At 56.4% G+C, this 23,003-nt stretch overlaps 1 protein-coding gene across 4 annotated transcripts in view; it reads right to left on the bottom strand.

Moving 5' to 3' along the window:
* The window catches only part of SH3PXD2A (SH3 and PX domains 2A), a 247,045-nt gene that overhangs the window by 2,927 nt on the left and 221,115 nt on the right, over positions 1–23,003 (bottom strand). For 2 of the 4 annotated variants that reach the window (XM_068961399.1, XM_068961401.1), the window contains 6 exons: positions 18,603–18,716; positions 14,007–14,090; positions 9,045–9,162; positions 4,900–5,237; positions 3,896–3,945; positions 1,175–1,294 (listed from right to left, as the gene is read on the bottom strand). In XM_068961399.1, coding sequence (XP_068817500.1) covers positions 1,175–1,294; positions 3,896–3,945; positions 4,900–5,237; positions 9,045–9,162; positions 14,007–14,090; positions 18,603–18,716 — 824 coding nt within the window. The remainder of the gene's footprint in view (positions 1–1,174; positions 1,295–3,895; positions 3,946–4,899; positions 5,238–9,044; positions 9,163–14,006; positions 14,091–18,602; positions 18,717–23,003) is intronic. The other 2 variants (XM_068961400.1, XM_068961402.1) reach the window with 1 other exon arrangement.

The raw sequence follows: 23,003 nt of genomic DNA on the forward strand, positions 1-23,003 counted from the left end.
ATCCTTCTGAGGCCAGCTCTCGGCAAACCCTGCCCTCCTTGGGTCCTACATTTCATCCCTCGCTCTGCCCACCCCACACTCAAAATGCCTGCTTGTGTAGAACCTAAGAATGTCAATTCTCTTACACCATGAACTCTGTAGGCTCTTCTGGAAGCACAGGCACCACTGAGAGGATGATTTCTCTTGGAAATTTAGTTCTAAGTTCTAGGCATGTGATTTAAAACATCCATTTTGGGGATATCACCTCCTCAATAGGTAGAGACTGCCCAATTACTCTTCTGATGGTTTTACAGGAAGTATTGGATTTAACTCCATTACTACACAGAGCCACCCAAGAGAAATGGCTGAGTCACGGATCTTCTCTGGCCCCTGGAATGCCACGTGTAGCGCTGGCCACAGAGCAGGGTCTCAGAAATGCTAGGAGACGGGCTGGGAGGGAGCAGGAAAGGGCCTATGACCCATTTGTAGAGAGAACTCATCAAAACCTGGGGGAACAAATGCTAGAGGATGGACTGGGAGGGAGCAGGACAGGGCCTACGACCTGTCTGCAGACAGCTCATTAACGCCTGGGAGAGAAGTGCCTAAATCAAAGCTCAGAGGTGCCTGTGGTGTGGACATGGTCAGAACTGGGGTCCTCAGTACCTTACTGTGGCTGCCTGCTCCACACTCTACCAGCAACAGCACTTCCTAATGTAGGTCTTGTGGAACCCTGGCCCCCAGGTGCTCCTGGGTGAGGAAGCTAGGCGGTCCGGTCTAGTCCAGTCCCCTCTTAAGAGACACACACAGTAACACCCCCATATCGAGGTTCTGAGAAGTTCTGCAATTAACACAACAAAGCTGGCTGGGTTTTGTTTAACTCACTCTCCTCCAAAGTCATTCGACTCCAAAAGCCCTTTGTTTCAAGGCATCTCCATCACAGGCTCCTGTGTTGAGCTTTGGGAAATGCTGGTGTGAGGGGAGCTGCTTGGAGAAAAGAGCCGTGGGTTCTAGTCCTGGCTGTGACGCAGGCTTTAGGCGAATTCTCAGCCTCGTGGGTCCTGTCTCTGCACCTTTCCTGCCCACCCCTCAGGAATGTTGCCCCCCCCAGCCCCCCACCCCCAGACATAAATGGGAAACATGGGAGGCCTCTGACCGGCATGAGTTATACCACTTAGCCTCATGGCCCCAGGCTCACCTCTGCCTTCTGTCCACCTCGAAAGCTGATCCCATCAGAAATGCACGACTGGAATTCAGCAATTGTGTAGTACTCCACCTCAACAGAAGGGGGCTCTGGCGGCTTCGGCAGCTGGAATCCCTGAAGCAGAGAAGGGCTCAGTGAGCAAGACCCACCTGATCGGAACGATAACAGAGGTGAGTGTGGCACTTACAGCAGCTGGACAGCAGCTGACCTGAGGATTATCAATCACCTGAGTCTCAGGGTGTCTCCCTAAGAGACCATGCTCCTGCCCAGGCTCTCTAAGAATACCCAGGATTCGCTCACAACTTGTTGGAGCTATGAAAATGACCCTCTAGTAAATCTCCACTCGGAATCCAGTTTTCAGGTCCCAAAGTGAACGTTAAAAAACAAAGAAACCGTAACAAAGCTCTACACACTGCCCCCCAGGAGATCAAAGTCATATCCTTGAGTCTCAGGTGAAAGTCTACTGGGGTGACACCTTGCTACAGAGGTGTAGGGTGAGCATAAGGGACTGTGGGGTTGGTGAGACAGCCCTTGGGTCGGTCATCATGATGATGTCAAATGGTCAGGCAAGCATGGAATAAAGCTCAGGATCATTTGCTCTGGGGTGGGGTGATCATGCTGGGCAGCCTAAATGCTTCCTAGATGCTGGCATGTTGATACCTAAGCCTGACATGCAGAGAAATTTAGAATGTGGCTCCAGCCCATGACCTGTGAGCCTCAATCATTCATTTTACAAATGTTTGCTTTGTGTCTGCTGGGTGTCAGACTCCATTCCAAGGCAACAGGCAACCAAGAATGAACTAGGAGGACAACCCTCTTGACCTTGTGGAGAGGACATTCCAGCTTTGGCTGGTCTCTACTCCAACGAACGAGGACCTGGTATTTCCCTATCACTTCCAGTATGTCCTGGGATCATACAAAGAGGTTAAAATAAAAAAGGTACATGTATTTGGGAGGCTAGTGTTGGGGAAGCAGCTTTTGAGGACAACCTCAAATGACCCTGCCTTGCAGATGGATACATGTGGGCTCCAAAGCCAGGTCAGCAGTTCATCAGCTATGTGACCCTGAGAAAGACCCTTGACCTCTCTGAGCCTCAGTTTTCTCATCTGTAAACTGGGACTAATCACAGTATCAGGAGAGAATGAAAACTTCTGGTCTAGCCAGGGGCACAGGAAACGCTCTGTTAAATACAAGCCAAAGTTGAACACCATCCTGAAACACCATCCTATTCCTCTTAACCTGCCTTGTCCTTCAAGGCTCAGCATGTTCTATTCCTACCAGTCACTGTGGAGCTGTCTCAGGTCAGAGTGAGTGAAGGGTGGGGGAGGATGGTCTTGAGGGATTGGATATGATCCGGTCAACTTTCCCTGCCCTGGCGCCTGGCCCTGCTGTTGTGAGCATGCGCATATCTGGCCCTGGTCCCAGCCCAGCTTGACCCCCAGCCCAGTGGGAGTCAGCCAGACCTCGCTGGAAAGAGCAGCTCTGCTTCCATGGGCCCTGCTCTTGGTAGGTGTGGAAGGAATTACCCCATTCTTGCCAAAATCAAGTCTGCCTGAAAATAGTCAGTGGGGCTGAGAGAGATGGGAGAAGGGAAGAACGCATTGTCCAGTTGCATCAAATGTTGGGGGGGGGCGGTGCGGAAACGAGACAGAGGGTCCACTGGGGCTGGTGGCCAGGGCTAGCACGGTCCCATCTCCAGGGCCCACACCTTCAAGGTCCTGTTTACAGAAGGGCCAGCATTCCAGCGACTGCTGCTCTCCCCCTCCCCAGGGCGGACATCACTGATCACAGTAAATCTTGCTGCTAAGCCCTGACCTGACTGTGGAAGCCTTGTCCCCACACAGCACACAGAGCTGACAGAGGACGTGGAAAGCTGATGACCAGCCTTCTACACACCATCTCATCCCATCCTCATAACAGCCCTAGGGGATGAGTGGCATGGTCCCCCTCTCTTATAAATAAGGAAACTGAGGCGCATGGCAGGTAAGCAACCTGCCCAGGGGCTCACTGCTCCTAAATGTCAGAAGTGGAGTGTGAATCCATGCCTAGCAGACCCAAAGCCCCACTCTTTCCACTGCATCCCGCAGCGCCGGATGACATTTTTCGGTTCTAAGGCTCTCACCCCAAGCCCCAGCACCCTGAGAGCCTATCGGCCTCCCTGACAGTCTGGGTGCCAGGAACCCCCACCCACAGGCTCCATGGACCCCAGCAGTGCTGAGCCTCTTTGAGCTTCAGCCTATACCAGTCCCTGCCATTTGCTACCCTCCCGCTGAGGGCATTCACTGATCTATCCTCTGCCCTCCCAGGTTCTGGCCTCCATCGCATCCGTCGGGCACTTCCAAGCAAGGAAGGCAAAGCTGAATGGCTTCCAGGCTCGCATGGAGAGCAGCCCTATTTCCAGCCTCTGGCAGTGCCCTGGCTGGACACTCTCACCAGCCAGTCTAAATGTTTATGTCTGCCAGTGCCGTGGCCGGGGTGGATTTATTTAGCTTTGGAGTGCAGTGCCTTTTCGATTAAAAACTGTCCAGCTAGGCCCCAGGAAGGCTGGGATCCCCTGGCTTTCCTCCCTGCCCCCAACCCCACGGAGTTGGAAGCCCCAGCATGGCCCTGGGAAAGCTCTGGACCAACAGGCTCTGCATGGAGACCAGTCAACTACTGGAGGCTACGAGAGTACACCCAGAAAGAGAACAAGAAAGACAAACTGAACACACATACCAGGCTGGACTCTCTGCGAGGGGGAGGCCTTGTCCTCAGGTTCGGGGAGCCTAGAAGAGGAAACGGGGCTTCAGAAATCCCAGCCAGGCAACAGCGCCTTCCCTGCCTTCTCTGGGCATGCCCTTCTGATCCTGGAAGTCCCTGCTTTTGTCCCACATTTATGGGGAAACTGTGCTCTCTGTCACCACAGACAGCACAGTTGGGCTGCTTCTGTGGGAAGTCAGATCTTTAAGCTTCCTTAGCTGTGTTTCAAGGGGATCCTCTAAAATGATGCACACATTTCAAAATGTGTGGACACGGGCATTTTTTTCCAGGGAAAGGGTAGATAGCATGATCAGATTTTCAAATTTAGGAGAAGAGACCATGCCTATCGACCAAATCCTTGGAAGCTAGCACAGTGCGAAGCAAGAGGAAATGCCCCCGAAACCCTTCCCAAGTGACTGCTCAGAAGGTTCCAGGCATAGAACTAATTTAAAAGTTCAGAACTAAACTGAAAAACAGCTTTCCTCCAGGTTTTGAGAATGGCTGGACACAAACAGAAGCTGGCCTCATAATATAGAACAGTTTAACCCTCAACCACAGGCATTCCAGCCCCAGAGATGCCAGAGATTTGGAGGGGCCAGAAGCTGGGTTTCTCCTGTACAAAAGGAGGAGATTCTGGAAGAACACTGCTTGAAAGAGCTTGTGGAGGGAGGTACTCCCTCCAAGTGTCTCAGATTTCCGGTAGCTGGAGGAAGGAAACGGGGAAGAAGGGGTAAGGCTCAGCACGATGCTGTATCAGCTCTCATTCTCAAAGCAGGCTTGTGTTGAGGGCCCCATTTCACAGCTGGAAGGAACTGACTTGTCCACATGTGATTAGCACAAGACAAGCTGGCACAGTGAGCCTGGGGTCAGGGGAGGATAATCTGGGGGTCATGCACACCCGCCTTGGGGTTGCCCTACACCTCATGCCCCTTCTCTAAAGAGCGGTGCGGTGAGGACCTGGGGGTCTGAGACGCTCTTACTGATCTGGGCCCTCTGAGGGGCAATCCTGGCCACGGCTGGGGAGCCCTGGGCCAGCTTGGAGACGGTCCTCTCGGGGATGCCCAGCGCGCTGCCATTGGAGGCGTTGCAGAGGATGGGCAGGCTGATCTCCTTCTTGGTAATGGGGGGCTCCGGGCCCTCGCCTTCAGCCGGGGGGGTTTCCTTGTCCCCGGACGCCTTCTTGTTCAGCAAGTTGCTGATCTCCATGATGTTCCCAATGATCTCCACTGGTCCTGCCAGATTCTTCTTCCGTGCTGGCAACTCGTCCTTGGCTTTCTTCAGGTAGGATGCTGGCGCCCAGCCCTCTTTGCCCAGGTATCTGCAGGGAGGAGAGGGACCTGGCATCAAGGGGGAGCCCTGGCCAGGCCCCAGGCTCCATCTGGCCTTGCCTGGCTGAGCTTTCTCTACTGCACCTGCAAGACACTTGGCAAACCCACTACTCTGGAAAGAACTGAACGAGGGCCAGTGAAAAGACTCCTGGAACACCCCTTCTTCCTCTCTGTCTCCTGATTCTTTGCCTGATCCCTCTTGGTGTGGGCCCTCATGGTCTGCAAAGTTAGGCAAACACGTGACCTTGACATGAGAAGATTCTTCAGATTTGGAGTTGCCTAAAAGGTAGATTTTACCATGACCTGCTACCTCACAACAGCAGAGGGCAATTCTAGAGATAAGAAATGAGAAGATGGGGACGTCCCTGGTGGTCCAGTGGGTAAGACTCCACACTCCCAGTGCAGGAGGCCCTGGTTCAATCCCTGGTCAGGGAACAATATGCCAGTGCCACAACTAAGTGTTTGCGTGCTGCAACTGAGACCTGGTGCAGCCAAATAAATACATAAATAAAAATAAATATTAAAAAAAAAAAGAAATGAGAAAGTGAAGCTCCAATACTTTGGCCATCTGATGCAAAGAGCTGACTCACTGGAAAAGACCCTGACGCTGGGAAGGACTGAAGGCAGTCCATGGGTTTGCAAATAGTCGGACACAACTTTGTGACTGAACACAGAGGCACAGAGTTAAACGCCCAGTTGGAAAGGAAAGTATGATCAGAGAGGTGAAGTGGCAGCACAGGTGACAGTCATGAAACCTGAGTTCTGGTCTGTGGTGCTTTGGAACACGATCCTCTCCTGGAGCTCAATTTTTTTTTTTTCTCTCTTCTGCCAAGAGGCTGGGATAGAGTAGCTGCAAACATTTATTCAGAAGGACAGACATAGCGAGACCAACTGGGAAGATGTGTATAAAGAGTGCCCAAGTGGGGAAAGCATCGACTGCAGGAGGAGCAGACAGATCAAATTCACAGAGCAAGTCCACAAACAGACCAACGCTAAAGGGGACGACTCAAAGAACTCGGGTGAGGATGGGTTATTCAGTGAGTGATCTGGGGACGACTGATGATCCATCAGGAAAATCCAGTGAGACTCTGGCCTTATAACTGTATAGCAATATTAAAAATGCAAGTTGTGAATATCTCCTTAATCTTGGGGGTTGAGAAAATCTTTCTAAGTGGAACTCCAAAAGCAGAAACTATAAATGAAAAGCCTAAATAAAGCACATGACTGGATGAAATTAAAGCCTTTGGTATGGCAAAGCAAAAACAAAATGAAGCAAAACAAAATGAAAACAAAACCCCAAACCCATAAACAAAAGCAAAAGGCAAATGACAGGGCCGACCTAATTTTAGGGGATTTGCTGACTTCTGAAAATAAGCTTTTCCCTTTTTCCTTCATGGTGTTGAGCTTCCACCCAAACCCACTGGGAGCTTACTTCCTGGTCCAGCAATTGCTGGCCAATGCCCCAGAGTCTGGGGTGCAATGTCCCTGCCTGCTCCCTGGGACATCTGGCTGTCTGGAATGGCTCCTCCATGCCAGATGTCTGACAACAGCACCCCCCACCCCTCACCGCCTGCCTCCCTGATCAGGCCTGGTTCTTGGGGGCTTAGTAGGTAGGAGAAAAGGGAATGTGGAAGTTCAAGGTTCTAACATGTTTGAGCTTTGCTGGAAAGCTCAGGTAGGAGGTGGCTTCTTACGTTCACTCACATGAATGTGCGGGCAGACTGACCCAAGCTTGTCTGTCCTGGCCCCGTTTTGGGGCTTGGAAGGCACATATCAGTGAATAAATGGATGGAAGTCAGAGAGCTGGCAGACAGAAGCACAGTTTCAGGGGTGGATGGAAGCAACTAGCAAAGGTGCCTAATTTTACGTATACCAACAACCAAGGCTCAGAGAAGCAAAGTGAGTAGCAGAGGGTCACACCGTGAGCAGCTGGCAGCATCTGGCCCAGAACCTGGTGCCCTTCGTCTAGGAAGATGATGAACCAGTTGGCCACCGCGAGCACCCTGTGTGGAGATGAGTGGCTGGGTCTCCTAGGGTGATGGGCAGGACTGCTCACTGCTCAGAGGGCTCCTGTTCCAAACCCCAACGTGCTCATTTGGTGTTACATGGATAAAATTAGATTCCAGACAGGAGATGCAAGGGAATCAGGAGTGGCTGTGTGTGCTTGGGTCCAACTTTGCTCACATCTGCTTTCCAGCTCTGGAGCACGGAATGACTCCAGAGGGAAGCGAACTGGAAAAGGAGGATGGGGAGAGAGGGGGGAGAGAGAGAGAGAAAGTGTGTGTATGTGTGTGTGTGTGGTGGGGGGCGTGGAGAAGACAGGAAATAGGATCAACACAGAGCCTGGGATGCTGGGAAATGGCATATTTAAGGGGGTGTTGGCAACCTTCTTAAGGTGGAAACTTTCAGCAGGGTTTTCTCAGTTGAAGCTCCCACTGGCTGAATGGCCATGCCATAGGGACAACAGTTGACTAGATGAACCAACTCAGTGATTGCCCTGGTCATTTTAGAAAACTAAGAAAAACCCCCAGCAGCCTTGCAGATATACTCTGGGTGGATGATTTAGGTTAGCAGCCTGCTAGAATGTTCCCTAGCCTTCCCATGCAGGCTTGTGGCAGCTGGATTGTGGGCTTGGCACTAGTTTCCATTGTCCAGGCACATACTCCTGAACCACCTAATGGGACAGAAAGGGGCACCTCAGCCCCCAGACTGGTATGCACAGGGCGGAGCGGCAGGGGCGGCCATGTCCTGGCAGGTCACACTAAGGTTCAGGTGGCTGGTGATTGTCACCTCGCCCGTCAGCACAAACCCATCTTAACACCACATGGTGCGCCATGTTACAAGCAACTGTCCTGTGAGCACCCCCACCACCTGGGCCAACTGCGCCCTCAGTGGGAGAAGGCTCTGAACAGCACCCTGCCCACAGAGGGTATGGAGTTCCCAGGTGTGGTGAGGTGGTTCTCATAGCCCACAACAGGGACTATTGGACATCAGGGTTACAGGCGGAGAAGAGAAACTGGGTAAAGTCATCACAGCTGAACTGCTTCTAAAGAACCCAAAAACATTTCCTGGGAGTAATCCCCTTAGCTGGCCTGGGCAGAGGGGCCTGGAGGGCAGGACCTGGTAGGAAGACGTCAGTGAAGCCTCCAGGGTTGAGCCTTCTTCCTTGAGCATCAGGAACCTCCCCACTCCCCTTCTCACACCCCCAGATGGGTTTCTCAGCTGGGAAGCAGGATGAGGCCCAAGGAGAGGGAAGGGCAGAGCAAGAGGCCTCTGAAGCAGGCCTGGGCTCAGGCCTCATTTCCGCCCCAGCTCTCTCAACTATGGAGCCAGCCCTGCAGAGTGGAGCAGCTGGGGCCAGAGCTTGCGTCTGGGGACCCTGGTGCTGAGCCGTGGGCAGCAGGGGCCGCCTGCTGTGACTTCAGCAAGGCCTATGGACGCCGGCATTCCAGGTGGCCCAGGCTGCAGAGCACACCGGGCAGCCAAGGCCGGACACAGAAAACCAAGTTCAGATGTGCTGGAGCCTCTTGGCAGATGCACAGGGAGGTATTGCCCCACAGCCTGCAAGCCGGGCCGGGCCCCTGCGCCCTGCTGCCCATGGCTCGGCTCTGCTTTGTGTGTCCCGTTTATGTGTCCCAGGTGGGAATCTGCAAGACGAGCTCCTCTGTCAGAGCAGTTCAGCTGTGTGGAGCTGAAGCAGACAGGCCGGGCCGTGGGCGCCTGGTTCGGTCAGGATCTGCCTGCCAGCCGCTGCCCAGGACCGGCCTGGGGGCACCTCACTCTGCTGGGGCTCCTACCTGATGTACCACCAGCCCTCCAAATTCTTCCGGATCACCTCCACGGTGACTCCCTTCTCAAAGCCAATCTCGTCCTTGCTTTGGCTGGCGTAAGGCTGCACGGTGACGTACTTCTCCTCTGCGGGTGGTGGGTGAAGCAACAAAGCACGATTATTTGTGGACAGGGTACGGACCTTTCTCTGTCTCCCTTTCTGCCCTGGCCTGGCCTCACTTAGTTGGTGCCTGGAGTGTGCTGGGTCAGCCTCTGGCTTTCCCAGGAAATGGAGGAGAAGGGACCTGGCCTCACAGCTGCACCTCAGGTGGCCCTGCAAGACCCAGGCCGCACAGAGCTGGCTCTCCCAGCCCCCCAGTCCCACAATTTCAGCCAGGGTGCAGGCAGGAGCCTGGAGTCCTCAGGGCCCCCGAGAATTCCTGGACTGAGGGCAGGGCCACGAGGAACCTGGCCCTCATGGGGCCTGAGTTAGGGAGTCTGAGAACAAAACTGGACGTCCCCTCAATGTCCAGAGGCCCCTCAGCAAGCCCTCTCCTTCCTGAACACGCCATCCATGCCCCAGGCCTGCTCTCCCAGCCCTTCTCCAGCCTTAAACCCCTCCTCTGTCCAGCCTTCCCACAGCTCCAGAGGCCCTCAGTCCCCTGATGACTCAGCTGATCACCCGATCCCATCATTTCCCCAAGGGGACCCGATGGGCGTGCTTATGCGTCTGGTTAAGGGTCCCATGGCCACGCTGAGCAGTACAGTCAGGCAGGAGCCCCGAGCTGGCTAAGATGATCTCACCACTTGGCAGAACCCCACTGGGAGCTGCCTGCCCTGGACTCCCCGTAGCACTGCATCCCCTGCTTGGGGCTCCCCAGGAACTGGGAGAGGGGCACCTTGTGGAAGCTGAGGCAGAGCATGGCGGGTAGGTGGCGGGGGGCTGGACAATTCACGTCTTCCTGGATTCCCTTGGGCTCTCTCCTGGCAGGGACCCTGTGCCTCCAGAGAAGTCCTTGCTCAGGCTTCCAGGGAGGTGCTGGGGACAGGGAGACCCACCACTTGCAGGGCACGGACTCCCTGCCTCCAGGGGGAGAGCCTCCCTAGAGGAAGGGCTGGGGAGGGAACACACAGCCCCACCCTCGCCCTCACCAGAGAGAGAGAGAGTGGCATAGACAGACAAGGACACCGACCCGCAGAATACCCTTTGGGAGGCTCACCCTGAACCTGTGCTGTCCTCTCAAACCTGGATCCTCCCTGGGGGCTGAGAGCACCTGGCACACAGGAGGCGCTCCAAAGGGTCTATGGAGTACACTGAGGAGGAGACTGATGGGCCGAGCTGGGGCACAGAGAGGCTGGCTCTGAGATGGCTGCCCCTCACCCCCTCAGCTGGACCGTGACAGGCGGCCTGCTTGAGCTCTGGCAGCAGTGGAGGAGGGGGCAGCTGCCACCCTAACCCCTGGCTCAGGGGGGTCATCTGTTCATTCTGCTCTAGATTATTGGGGTCCTGTCTGCAGCCCTGTGCTGGTGGAGACAGCAGTTCCCTTTGGGGTGGAGGCAGCTGTCCTGCCTGGCTGCAAGGACAGAGCTGGCAGGCCACTGGCCAAATCTGAAAGGCTGACAAGGGGCCAGAGGTAGGCAATGCCTGCCCGCCCCCCCCCCCGCCCCAAGGAGCCTCTTTTCAACTGAAAGCGTTTCTCAGCATCAACTTGCTCCTGGAAGCTTTCAGATTCCAATCCAGTCGTGCTGGGGAGAGCCGCCAAGACCGCCTGAGAACCTGGTCAGGCCAGATTCTGACTTGGGCCTTTGAGAAGTTCCATGTTGTACAGTCCAGGCCTCTGCACTCCCACCCATTCCTGGTCTTGCTCCATTTTCCAGTGGGACACCGTAAATCCTGGCTCAGGCGGTGGGATCCAGGGTCCTGAGGTTGGGGGTGAGCCGAGGCCTGGCCTCCACATTTTGCCTTTGCTCAGTCGGGCTATTTTTAAAAGGCTGTGGTTCATGCAGGAAGCCATCATTACAGTTTCCCTAGGCAAAGCTGCTTTTGCAGAGAAAAATTACAGCTCTTCTCTTGGGCAGATGAGAGGAGCCCTGCCCTGCCGCATGGCAGAGGACAGGCCAACACCGTATCATGGGGGGCCAGGCTCCAGCACCAGCCCCCCCAGCCTGTGTGCTGAGGACAGAGCTCTGAGGGCCAGGTCAGAGTCCTGCTTTCCCCTGCTGCTCCTGGGGTGGGCAGACCAGGGATGTCGGTGTTACCCAGGGAAGCTGAGCTGCTTCTGCACAAAACCCTCTTCATGGTGGCCCTGCAGCTAACGTGAACACAGAATTTATGCTCTCTGGGGACACATGGGAGTTTATGCTCCTGGAAGAGACCTGACTGGCTTGGGGGCTTGTCCTGCCCCATCACTAGAGGTTCCAGGAGGTGAGAATTCGGAGCCCTGATCCCAGGCAGGGCAACTCTTCCAACTGGTCTGTACGGGGGCTCTGTTTTCTGTCACATCTGGCTTGGATGATGAAAGTGTGGGTTACACCCAAGTGGACATGCGGCCCATGGTCTCAGTTCTTTTCTCCCAGGTTTCTCTGAGGCAGAGCAGCGCCGGTCCTTTCACTAAACAGGGGCCATAAATCCCACCTCAGGAGGCCAGAGAGGAGGATGCCTAGACTGACAGAAATGACCTGGGGCGGTGGGGGAGTATGCAGATTGGGGTGCAACTGAGTCACTTGCATTGGTTGGGATTTCTAGAAAAGAAGTCCCTTAGGAATCAAGTTGAGAGAAGGGGTCTGGGAGTTCTGGAGGGCACCTCTGGGCTTCTTGGAAGTGCCGAGGCTGTGGTCACTCTGATATGCCATCAAAGGTTGGTTGCCATCTCGCCCCAAGGAGGGCTGGCCAGGCCGCCCACGGGGTGGGTGGGTGGGAGGTGGACAGGCCTGTTCTGGTTTTGGAGGCAGGGGCTGGAGAGCCTTGCAGTTTCCAAACCACAGACGCCTCCTCCTTCCAAACACTTTCCTCTCTGTCAGCAGTCTCCCTGGCTCCCCTCCCAGCCCCCACAACTTACTCAACCCCGCTGCAAGAGGCCTTTTGATTCCCAAGGCCTGGTTGGCTGCAGGACTCAGGGAGTGGAGGCCCTGGGGAAGCACTGCTTTTCTCTTGTCTAGTTAGGTACAGCCCACTGCCTGCTCCCCCCTCGGCAGCTCGGCTGTTTGCAGCGAAGCTTCTCCCAGCCAACTTTCTGCATTCTCCTTGGCTGCCTGACTTAACTTATTAGGGAAAAGACCGGGAAATGCTGTTGTTTAGGTCTTTCATTTAAGAGAGAGAAGTTGGGGGGCCTGTATTTGCTTGCATATTTGCATATGTACGGGTGGCTATAGAATGAATGCATTGTTGCGTATTTGTGTCCACTTACATCATCATATTTTTATAACTGTGACTATGCTGCTGACATACTTGTGATATAAGTTATGATATGTGAGTGCATATGCCCTATATGTGTACTTGTGAGGTAGCTGCAGAGGAGTGCCCATGACGTGGTAGTGTGGATAATGCATTTGTGATGGTAAAAATAATGCAGTTGTGGAAGGGTCTACACGAGGCTGCCTAAGTGTGCATATGTGAGCGGCCGTGTGCAGGGGAACTGCAGGTATGCAGGTGTGTAGGGGCTGGACGGGCAGTGTGCTGAGGCCCTCAGGGTGGTGTGCTGGTGGTCGTGCTTCACTGACTGAAGTGTCTGTGAGTCCATGTGGTTGTGGAGACAGAGGTGTGCTTGGGGTTCAGCGTGTGTTGGTGTTTGGAGTGGACACAGAAGGGGATGGGGTCTTCCTCCCCGTACTTTTTCCAGGCCAGTGTCCCACTCTCCTTTGCTGCTGAGGCTCAGGGCTGTGTGGCAGCCTGGGCCCCCACCTTCCTCCCTCTAGGGTGCCTTAGTTTCACATCCAGCCTGTTCTTTCTGCTTCGATGACTTGGCCCCCTGCCCTGTGCCAGCACCCAGGGTCCAACCCGTGCTCCACCGTCGAGACAAGCTGGGCTCCTCGCAGTCAGTGCTCTGACCTGATGCTGAGCCACCCCCAGTAGAGTCCAGGCTTGTTGCTGTTTGGGGCAGACACCAAAACCGAGTCTCACAGTCGTTTAGAAACAAGCTTTAGGGGTGCAGTGTGAGACCTGGGGCATCCCTGCTATTCTGGAAAAGCCAGTGCTCATGACACACCCTTCTAGCTGTGCTGCCATTGTCAGGAACACGCCCTCCACTCAAGGCAGGAGACAAGGGCCACCCACTGGCCTCGGGCTCTGGAGATGTTTAGAGGTTTGTTCAGAGGCCCACCCCTAATTTCCCTACCTCCCAAACTCCTGGTTTTCGGAAAGGCCCTAGATTGGGAAACATCTGGGTTCTCAGTCAGCCTTTGTGGAAGGCCAGAGGCCTCCCTGGAATCATCTTGATAAGGCTAAGTCCCATTGGGCAGGGCTGGGGTGCTAGAGCGCCTGGACCCACAGGGTCTAGACTTTGGTCATTCCAGTTTCCCTGGAACTGGAGGAGGTGGGAATGGCTCCGCCTCCTCCCTAGTCTGTCCCTAAACCACTGCCAGGTAGGCCAAAGCCAAGGAAACCCCACCTTAGAGGAAGGAGGCAGGGAACAGCCGGGGGTGAGGCCAGGGACCAGGCAGAGACTCAGACCCGCTCAGTTCTCTTAATCTGCGGTTTCAGGGCCAACTTCTCAGAGTCCAGCCCCTCCACGATCCTGTGTAAGTCCCATGACCCTGCCCCCAGGATGCTGGCCAAAGCCAGAGCCATCCCCAGTGTCACCCCGATTCCCAAGCAGCCCCTGCACCCTCCCAGGCCCCTCCCCGCCAGCTAGAGTAGGTGAGAGGACAGTCCGGCTGGTGAATCTAGGTGAGGAGGCCACGGGGCAGAGAGGAGCAGAGCCCAGAAAAGGAGGAGCGTTAGTGAGAGACAGAGGCAGCAGCTGGGGGTGAGCAGAAGCTAACTCCACGGTCACCTCGGCTGTGCTGCCTGTTGACCATCCCGCCCAGCGTCCACCGGCGATCCAGGCGCCGCAGATGGGCCTTGCGTCTCTTGGACACTGGTGTGGGAGATGGCGATGGAGCACGCGGCCGACGGGCACCGGCGGAGAGAATGCAGATGAGGATGAGATGGGATGGGGGGGAGGGGCGGAGGGAGGGGAGGTGCGCACCCCTAGGTCTCCACACGCCCGGACCAAGCCCCAGGGGCACAGACAGGGCTAGATGGACACAGACCTGACTGGTGACATCGCTGGCAAGTGGCAAATAACCCAACCAAAGCCAAACTGTGTGGGTTATGCCCCTGAGCCTGCGAGAAGCTAAGACTTTAGAATCCCAGCACCTGAGAGGGGAAGAGGTTCCACGGCTCCAGCCTGGTACAAGGATGACCCTCAGAGGCAGACCCGGAGGAAAACATGCCTCCCATGATCCCTGGGCATTGATGGCTCCCAGGAGCGTATGCCCCCGCCTCCACCAGAGTTCACATCAATCTCCAACCCCCATCCACTCACTCAGCAAGCCCTGCTTGTGAACCTGCCACCATGAGCCAGGCACTGTGTGCAGAAGGATAAATGTGCCCAGGTGGAGACTTGGGGTCCCTTCCGTGGGGGACTTATAATCCTGGGTTTGATTTGTCTTTGCTTTTTCAGTAATCCCCAGTGGATCAAATCTGCTGAGGGCTAAGTCTCCACATCTCTGCATCCCCAGGGCTTGGCAAGGGGCTGACCCCTCTGAAACGTTGCTGACTGAAGCATCATGACACAGGAGAGCACAGGCCTGGGTATGTTCCTGCCCCACACACTGCCCACTGAATTTCAGACAGTGAGGGACCTGCCTCCCAGCTGCTCACCGCTCCACACCCCTCCTATCGACACAGGTCCTCTGGCTGCTGTGGACCAGCTCGACATGCCCCCTTGCCTTCCCAGGAGACACCACGTGGGTCAACTCCCCAACTCCCCACCCCAGGCACTGCAGGAGGAGGGAGCCAGGCTGCCTGTGTCTGGGGGAGGAAGGCTGGCAGCTAAGAATCAAACTGTCCAGTCACACACCCAGCTACACCCCATCCAGGCCACCTGGGAAGTACTCGTTTTTCCAGAGGCAGGAGAGTAGCCTGTTTGACCTGCTTCCTGGAAGCGGGAGGCCTGAGGGATGGATTCAGTCCAGGCTGCACCGCCCGCTTACTGTGTCACCGTGGCAAGCTGCCAGCCCTCTATAAGCCTCTGTTTCCTCATCTGTCTTTGGGGTTGACACCATCTGCCCTGGTGTGAAGTGAGACAAGGACTGAGTGGGCTCAGTGGAAGAGAGATGAGGTCCTATGTGAGGTCACACTGGGAAGAACCCGAACAGCTGACCTCCCGGGGTGTGTCCACCTGGTTTCTCTGTGGGAAGAGGAGCTTCCCTCAGCTAATGCCCAGCCTTGGGCCACCTTAGCAATAAGTAATGTTTATCCAGTTTAAACCAGGTGCCAAGACCATCTCACAAAGGCCCCAGGTAGTCGGCACTCTGCCCACTCTAGAAATGGGAGGCCAGAGGCACAAGCATGGAGTGCGAGTTGTTAGGGAAGCTCTGATGGGATGAAGGGGTCCAATTTCTATCTGCAGGACTCAGGGGGTCTATAATGGGGTGGCAACAGGGCCAGGGCAGAGATGGGCTGAGGAGGGACCAGTGTAGAGACTGGTAGACACACCACAGCTGCTGGGCCTAGGGCTGGGGGACCGAGCCTCGAGCCCTTCGGTAGAGCTGGGGGTAGATGCCCACAATGTGATGATGGAATTCACAGCTGCCCAAACGCTGCTGGGGTACTGGCACACACATCCTATCAGAGCATGCAGAAGAACCTATTATCAGAAGGTTCGCCTTGAGCATACATGTGTGTACACACACACACACACACACACACACACACACACACACGTCCTCTGAATGCGGAACCTGCGCTGGCTGCCTGGTTCTTACTCCATCGAGGTCAGAAGTCTTTACCACCCACTACTGCTTGTTCTGTGCAAAGCACCCAGTCTCTCTTCAAACCAGCTTGGCAGCAGTGCCCACGCAGCCTCTCAGGCTCTTTCCTGCCCACTTGTGTCCTGGTCCTCCAGCAGCTCCCAACGTCTCCACTCTGTCTCTCTTGCCCTCACCTTTTCAGGAGGGGCTCCAATTCCATACACACTCTCTCCTGGAATTGCTCATAAGCAAAATGCATCACAGAGGCATTCAGCATGGTGGGAAGACCACCAGCAGAGGAGGCTGGCCAGGGGCTCAAGCCTTACGAGGAAAAACATGTGTCTAGATCTCCTGAAGCCTCAGTTCCTGCATCGGGAAAATGGAGATGGTGCCAGAACCCTCCCTACCCTGGTCCCCAGCTAAAAGTACCAGGGCAGAAACCTACGAGTGAGTGAGGCATCAGGTCACTCTAGGGATGACCCTAGAGTTACTTCTGAAAAGCCCTGGGATAACCTCCAGGATGTGGAACTGGATAGGAGGTGAGTCCCAGTGACTGCAGACAAAACAGACCAGACCCAACTCAGGGGCTGCGACCCTGCACCGCTGCAGTGGTGAGATGGAGAGGCTCAGCCCCCGACCCTGCACCACTGCAGTGGTGAGAGGGAGGAGAGGCTCAGCCCCCGACCTGCGCTGCTGCAGTGGTGAGAGGGAGGAGAGGCTCAGCCCCCGACCTGCGCTGCTGCAGTGGTGAGAGGGAGGAGAGGCTCAGCCCCCGACCTGCGCTGCTGCAGTGGTGAGAGGGAGGAGAGGCTCAGCCCCCGACCCTGCACCGCTGCAGTGGTGAGAGGGAGGAGAGGCTCAGCCCCCGACCTGCGCCGCTGCAGTGGTGAGAGGGAGGAGAGGCTCAGCCCCCGACCTGCACTGCTGCAGTGGTGAGATGGAGAGGCTCAGCCCCCGACCCTGCACCGCTGCAGTGGTGAGAGGGAGAGGCTCAGCCCCCGACCCTGCACCGCTGCAGTGGTGAGACGGAGGAGAGGCTCAGCCCCCGACCTTGCACCGCTGCAGTGGTGAGAGGGAGGAGAGGCTCAGCCCCCGACCCTGCATCACTGCAGTGGTGAGATGGAGGAGAGGCTCAGCCCCCGACCTGCGCTGCTGCAGTGGTGAGAGGGAGGAGAGGCTCAGCCCCCGACCCTGCATCACTGCAGTGGTGAGATGGAGGAGAGGCTCAGCCCCCGACCTGCGCTGCTGCAGTGGTGAGAGGGAGGAGAGGCTCAGCCCCCGACCTGCACCGCTGCAGTGGTGAGAGGGAGGAGAGGCTCAGCCCCCGACCCTGCATCACTGCAGTGGTGAGAGGGAGGAGAGGCTCAGCCCCCGACCTTGCACTGTTGCAGTGGTGAGAGGGAGGAGAGGCTCAGCCCCCGACCTGCACCGCTGCAGTGGTGAGAGGGAGGAGAGGCTCAGCCCCCGACCTGCACCGCTGCAGTGGTGAGAGGGAGAGGCTCAGCCCCAGGGCTCAGGGAGCAGCCAGGAAGAACAAGCACCTGGACTGAAGATGACGGCCCTGCCCGATGGGGCCAGGACCCTGGCACAAGGCAGACAGGCGCTGCAGGGGCTATGGCACTGATCAAGGAACTGAAAAGCAGCGTTTACAGGGGAGGAAGGGCAGCGCTCCAACTGCCCAGTAACCGACATTCGGGGGAAGGATGAATAAGGAGCTGGCGCTGGGCGGGCTGCTTATTTTGGCCTGGGCAGTGTGGAGTGGGGGTGGGGAGGGGCAGGCCTGGAGGTGGCCTGAGCCCTGGGCGGCGGGCATCCATCCCCTGGCTCTCAGAGGTGCCCAACTGGATGATCCTCACTGACCGTTAGGGCAAGCATTCCTGCTGCCAGAACGAGGGAGGTTTGGAAGTCACCAGGAGCAGGCAGACTTGCTGGGCCCTGGCAGCCTGCTCTGGGGAATACCCAAGTCCCCTGGACAGGCTGAGCAGGCCAGTGCTGGCTGCGGGGGAGGGGCGGGTTCTTGGAAATGCAACGGAGAAAACCCCAGAAAAACCTCTTGAGGCCAGAACTAATCAGGGAGGCTGATGGTGCAAGGGTTGAAGCCAACCCTGGGTTCTGACAACAGAGAGAAATGACTCCCCCACCTACCCACCATGTCTGCACCCTGGGCTGGGCTAACAGGTGCCCAAAGGGGAGGCCTCTGAGCAGACTGTGAACAGCAGAAGTGGCATGCACACGGCCCCTCTGGGGTCGTCCCTGCCACAGAGAGCACAGTGTGGGGTGGGGGAGGCAAAGGTGGATCTCGGTAGGGACCCCCAGAGGAATCTAGGGCTTCTGGCGGGAGAGGGAGCTGTAGGGGATGAGCCCTAAGACTGTTCTCCCCAGTCTCTGACCCGAAGTTGTCAAAACCAGAGACTCAGACCCTAGGAGAATCTCCAGTCTAGTTTGAGTCCCATGCAGGACCAGAGAGGACAGACCTGGGTAGGAGGTGAGCTTGTGGGCTGGCCCCAGGGAGATGGGCTCCCAGGGGAAGTATGGGCACCATGATCCAGTCTTTTTAGAGTTTCTGATGGTCTTAGGGAGTAGGGTGGGAAAGCTATATCATCACCCCGCCCCTTGAACCTGCAGGCCCTTACCTTCTCCAGTCTTGGAGGTGTTGATATCTGAGTCGTCCCGAGTACCATTCTGGGCCTCCAGGTAGGTGGCAGGGACCCAGCCCTGCTCCTCAGAGGTGCTCACGAACCACCAGCCTGCAGCAGGGCCAAGAGAGAGCGCAGCCATGAGAGTCAGTGGATGGCCAAGGTGGGGAGGCGGCCGGGACGAGGAGGAAGGAGCAGCGGGGAGGGCAGAGCACAGAGCCACACGGCCCCGGGCACCAGCGGACGCCTGGCTCACATCCAGCCTCCTGGAGCCCAGGTTCCTGGCTGAGGAAGGGGAGGCCAGCACAGTCCCCGAGAAGAGGGGGCCTGATGGGCCGCCATCCACCCACACAAGCGTGCGATACATCTGAAAATGAAACGGACACAAACGCGTGACACACTTGTGACACAACGACATGCCCAACACAGGAACGCCACCTTGAGGGAAAGGTCAAGGCGGCTCCAGCCGAACACAGAGACCACGCAGGGTCTTTCAAGCCCACTAGGACCACCGGTGTGACCTGGAGTTTGACCATTTTCTCTTGTTTAATGACACCTGGCAGTAAAAAGGCCTCACAAATATGTTCTCACGGTCATTTCTCCCACTCGCGGGTCAGTGGTAATTTCACATCGGTGCTGCTCACAGCGGCCTTCAGTGTGTTGACAACTCCATCACAGTAAGAGGGCACTGCACCCTCGAGTGACCCTCGATGGTCATGGCCCAGCGATAGCAGTCCATTCATTTTCTTTCCCGAATGTTGGCTCATTCATTCATCATTCAGACAAAAGCTGAGCCAAATACTCCAAACTCTGAAGCCGTGGCACTCCACTAACTGTCTTTCGTTCCTTCCTAGGAGGTACTTTTCACAGGAGCCTGTCTCTGCTTGCCTCCCATTCTGACTATTCCCTGCCTCCAAAGCCATCTGGCACCGACACTCTTTTCTGCCCGTGACAGAGCTCACTCACCATTTCCAAATCTGGACTGCAACCTTTCAGGAGACTCCAGGGCTCCTCCCTGGGCAGCACACTGAGGTCCCATCACTGCCCACAGCAGTGAGCGGCTACCCAAGGAAGGGGCACATGGGGACCCCCAGGCTCTCCCAGCTGGGCTTAGCACTGGGAGGTGGAGAAGGCTGCCTGAGGGCCGCTATGACAACAATGGAGAGGGGCAGAGGACAACGGTCACACCCCTGACAGGAGCTCACACCCAGGGTCATCACCTAGGTCTCCAACTTCCAGGGCTCCAGGTCACAGGGCTGGGACAGCACACAGCCTGTGGTCTAGTCTTGAAGGCCCACTGCACTCCACCTTTTCCAAGAAATTCCACAACACTCTGCATGCAGCTCCGCGAAGCTTATGAACCGCCATGCCATCTATATATACTGTAACAGCAGATACAGTCCTTGTACGTTTGCCCACACCCACAGAATGTCCAGCACCGAGAGTGGACCCTAAGTAGAACTAGGGACCCTGGGTGATTAGGATGTGTCCATGGAGGTCATCAGTTGTACCAAATGGACCACTCTTGAGGGGGATGCTGACGACAGGGCAGGGTGCTTGCGTGTGGGGGGACAGGTGTATATGGGACCCCTCCTGCTCAATTTCCCTTGACTTAAACTGCTCTAAAAGCAAAAACAAAGTCTTAAGGAAAAGAAAAAGTTTCAGACAAGGGTTTGGACTTCTGAGGCCCAGCCCTTGGCTGGGTCACTGCCCCAGGGGACTCAGGGTGGAAGCCTTCTTTCTCTCTGTGCCAGATTCAGGTCGATTCCCGCGTTCCTCACCCAAGGGGGATGGGTGTGGGCCACGCGCACACTCCGGGCCTACCCACCCAGGCAGCCCTGCCATCCTCCCTAGAGCCCTGGTCACAGCCACGTGGCTGCTCGGGAGGCTGTGGCTGAGAGCCCAAAGCAGCCAGAAGGCATGGGCTTGCAGGGGTCTATGCCTGGGGTGGCTTCTCCCCTTCTCTCAGGCTGTGGGGGAACTTTCAGGAACCCCGACTGTCCCTATCAATAGGCCCAAAGCCCAGTGTTCCTCCCCAGAGTCTGACTGGACGTGACAGAGCTGCCCACCTCACAGACGTTCCCGCCCTATGGCTCTGCCTCCTTGACCACAGGAGTGGGTGCATCTGGCCAACTGTGTCTGACGGGCCTGTCACCTCCCCACACACTGTAACGGTTCATGGGCTTCTCCAGGAATGGACATGGGTGCACTGGCGACCTGAACCCTAAGTCCCACATTAACCAGGAATCGCAGGGGTGTGGGGAAGAGATATCCTGAGAGTTAAGCAATAAAGCAAAATCAGGCAATGGGGAAAGTCAGTCCTGATGACCATCACTTGACCCTGGGGCACAGAGGTGCTAAAGCTAGGCCGCCCTGTTGGATGTTCTCATTACAGCGAACCAGCGAACTTCCTGGGCTGCTCAATTGAGCCAGAGCGGGTTTCACGCACGCACCTAGTCAGCAGGGTTCAAAACACAAGGTCTGCCGTCACGACTCAAGTCTGGAGAACAAAACCCGAGTCCGCTGGGCACCTGCCACCACAGACCTCAGGGGAGAAGGATGGAGACCTCCGAGTCACTCTTGGTAAGCGTCCTTCCCCAACCAAACTCCCCCTCACAGGATAACCTCCAAGAGCCCAGAACAGTCATCACAGTCCCCAGCCTGGAGTCATTTGGGGAGGGTCTGGAAGGCTGAGGCTCTCACATGCCTGCCCAGGTCCAGGTCCTACGACAAAAGTTCACAGGCTTTGGTCACCACACCCTCTAGACCCTCGTCAAACCGCGTCCAGGGAGATGAAAGACCAGTTCCAGCCCCCAGAGCCAAGCGAAGTCCCAGGAGGCCAAGGTAGTGCCCTGAAGGCCTAGCCTCAAAGGCCCTTCTTCCCGGAAGAGGACTCCCCAGGATGGGCTCAGGGATCTTACGGTCATCAGACGGAACAGGGAATGTGTCTGGAGGAACAAAGGAATAAATGTGTCTCCTTGAGGATTTGCTCAGATCTCTCCATGCCCAGCCCCTCCCAGCCTCTTTTTCTACACCAAGGTGTGCCCATTGCCCGCTCCACCCTCTAAAACAACCTACTTGCTGTCTCAGTGGTAGCATAGTCCCTCCTTTTCTGTGTGAGCCCATGGCTTCCCAGGAAAGCAAGGCACTTGGCGGTCTCCTGGATGGCTGGGCTGACTGTCTTCTAAGCTTTCTCTCTATTTCGGGACTTGGCCCCAAAGGCATCCTCAGCAGAGGCGAAGGAGGCAAGCTCCTCCATGGGCACCAGGAGGGCTTGTGGGTTTCCTCCATCAGTCTCATCCGAGTTTGTCTGTGTTCTCACCTGTGAGTCTTCGAGCCTGCTGACCTCCTGCTGTCCTCTCTTCCAACCTCCTCCCATAGCAATTTCCAGACCAAAGCCCTGTGTGGACTTTTCTCATTGACTCCAAGGGTTTTATAGTCCCAGAATTTAAGGTTCTTCTCTGCTGGTGGCATCGCTTCCCCTCCTGCCTAACTTCACCCTTTGAGAACCTTCCATGTACTTTCTGTTCCCTCCCTTCCCCCCAGGAGCCAGGGATCTGGGGTGGAGGGATGGATCTGGACTTTTCTGTGTCGAGTATCTCCCCAGGGCAGGGCAGAGCTGGCCTGCCTCTTACCTCTGCCTGGCATAAGCCTGGCACTCAGGGAAAGCTGGGCTGGGATTTGCTGAGGGGCTGAGCATGTGGCTGAGGCACCCAGAGGGCAGGAAGGTGTGATGGTCTGTGCCTCACACTGCTGGGTGACCCTGGGATGTGCCAGGGCTGTCTCTCTGAGTCCTTTTTGACCTCAAAACCTCCGCTGTTCGCCAGGTTTCTGTGGAGCCTGGGCCACACCACTGGCAGACCGTGATCGTCTCACCCCGGGGCAGCAACTTAGAGTCCTACCCGCCTGCTGCACCCCAGGACTTGGGGCTGAGACTCTCCTCTTCCTCACTGCTCTGAGGTCCTGCCAACCTTACCTGAGGACACTCCAGCTCTGACACACGCAGAGCTGAGCTGTGTGGCTCTGAGTCCCAGGTCCCTCCCGCAGCAGGCCCTGCAGAGAAGAGCCTGCCACCGGACGGGCTCAGTCACCACCCACGAAGCAGAGATGGACAGGCTGTCACCACCCAGGCAGGCACTGGCTGAACATGGGCAGGTGCCACCTGGCTCCATGCAGAACCCCCGGGAGCCCTGGCACGAGTCGCACAGTTGGGCCCGTGGGTGGCTCCTTGGGCCTGCGCCCACTGATGGCTGCTGGCAGGCCTCTCCCAGACGCCAGCAGCTGCAACTGGGGCCCTTGAGCAAAGTCACTGTGTCCTCACCAAGGAGCAGTTAGAGCCTGAGCCACCCTGGGTGCAGCCCAGCTGGCCAAGACGGCTCAGGCGTCAGCCAGCCCGCA

Source organism: Capricornis sumatraensis, chromosome 23 (genome assembly GCF_032405125.1).
Source record: "Capricornis sumatraensis isolate serow.1 chromosome 23, serow.2, whole genome shotgun sequence".
Taxonomy (NCBI): Eukaryota; Metazoa; Chordata; class Mammalia; order Artiodactyla; family Bovidae; genus Capricornis; species Capricornis sumatraensis.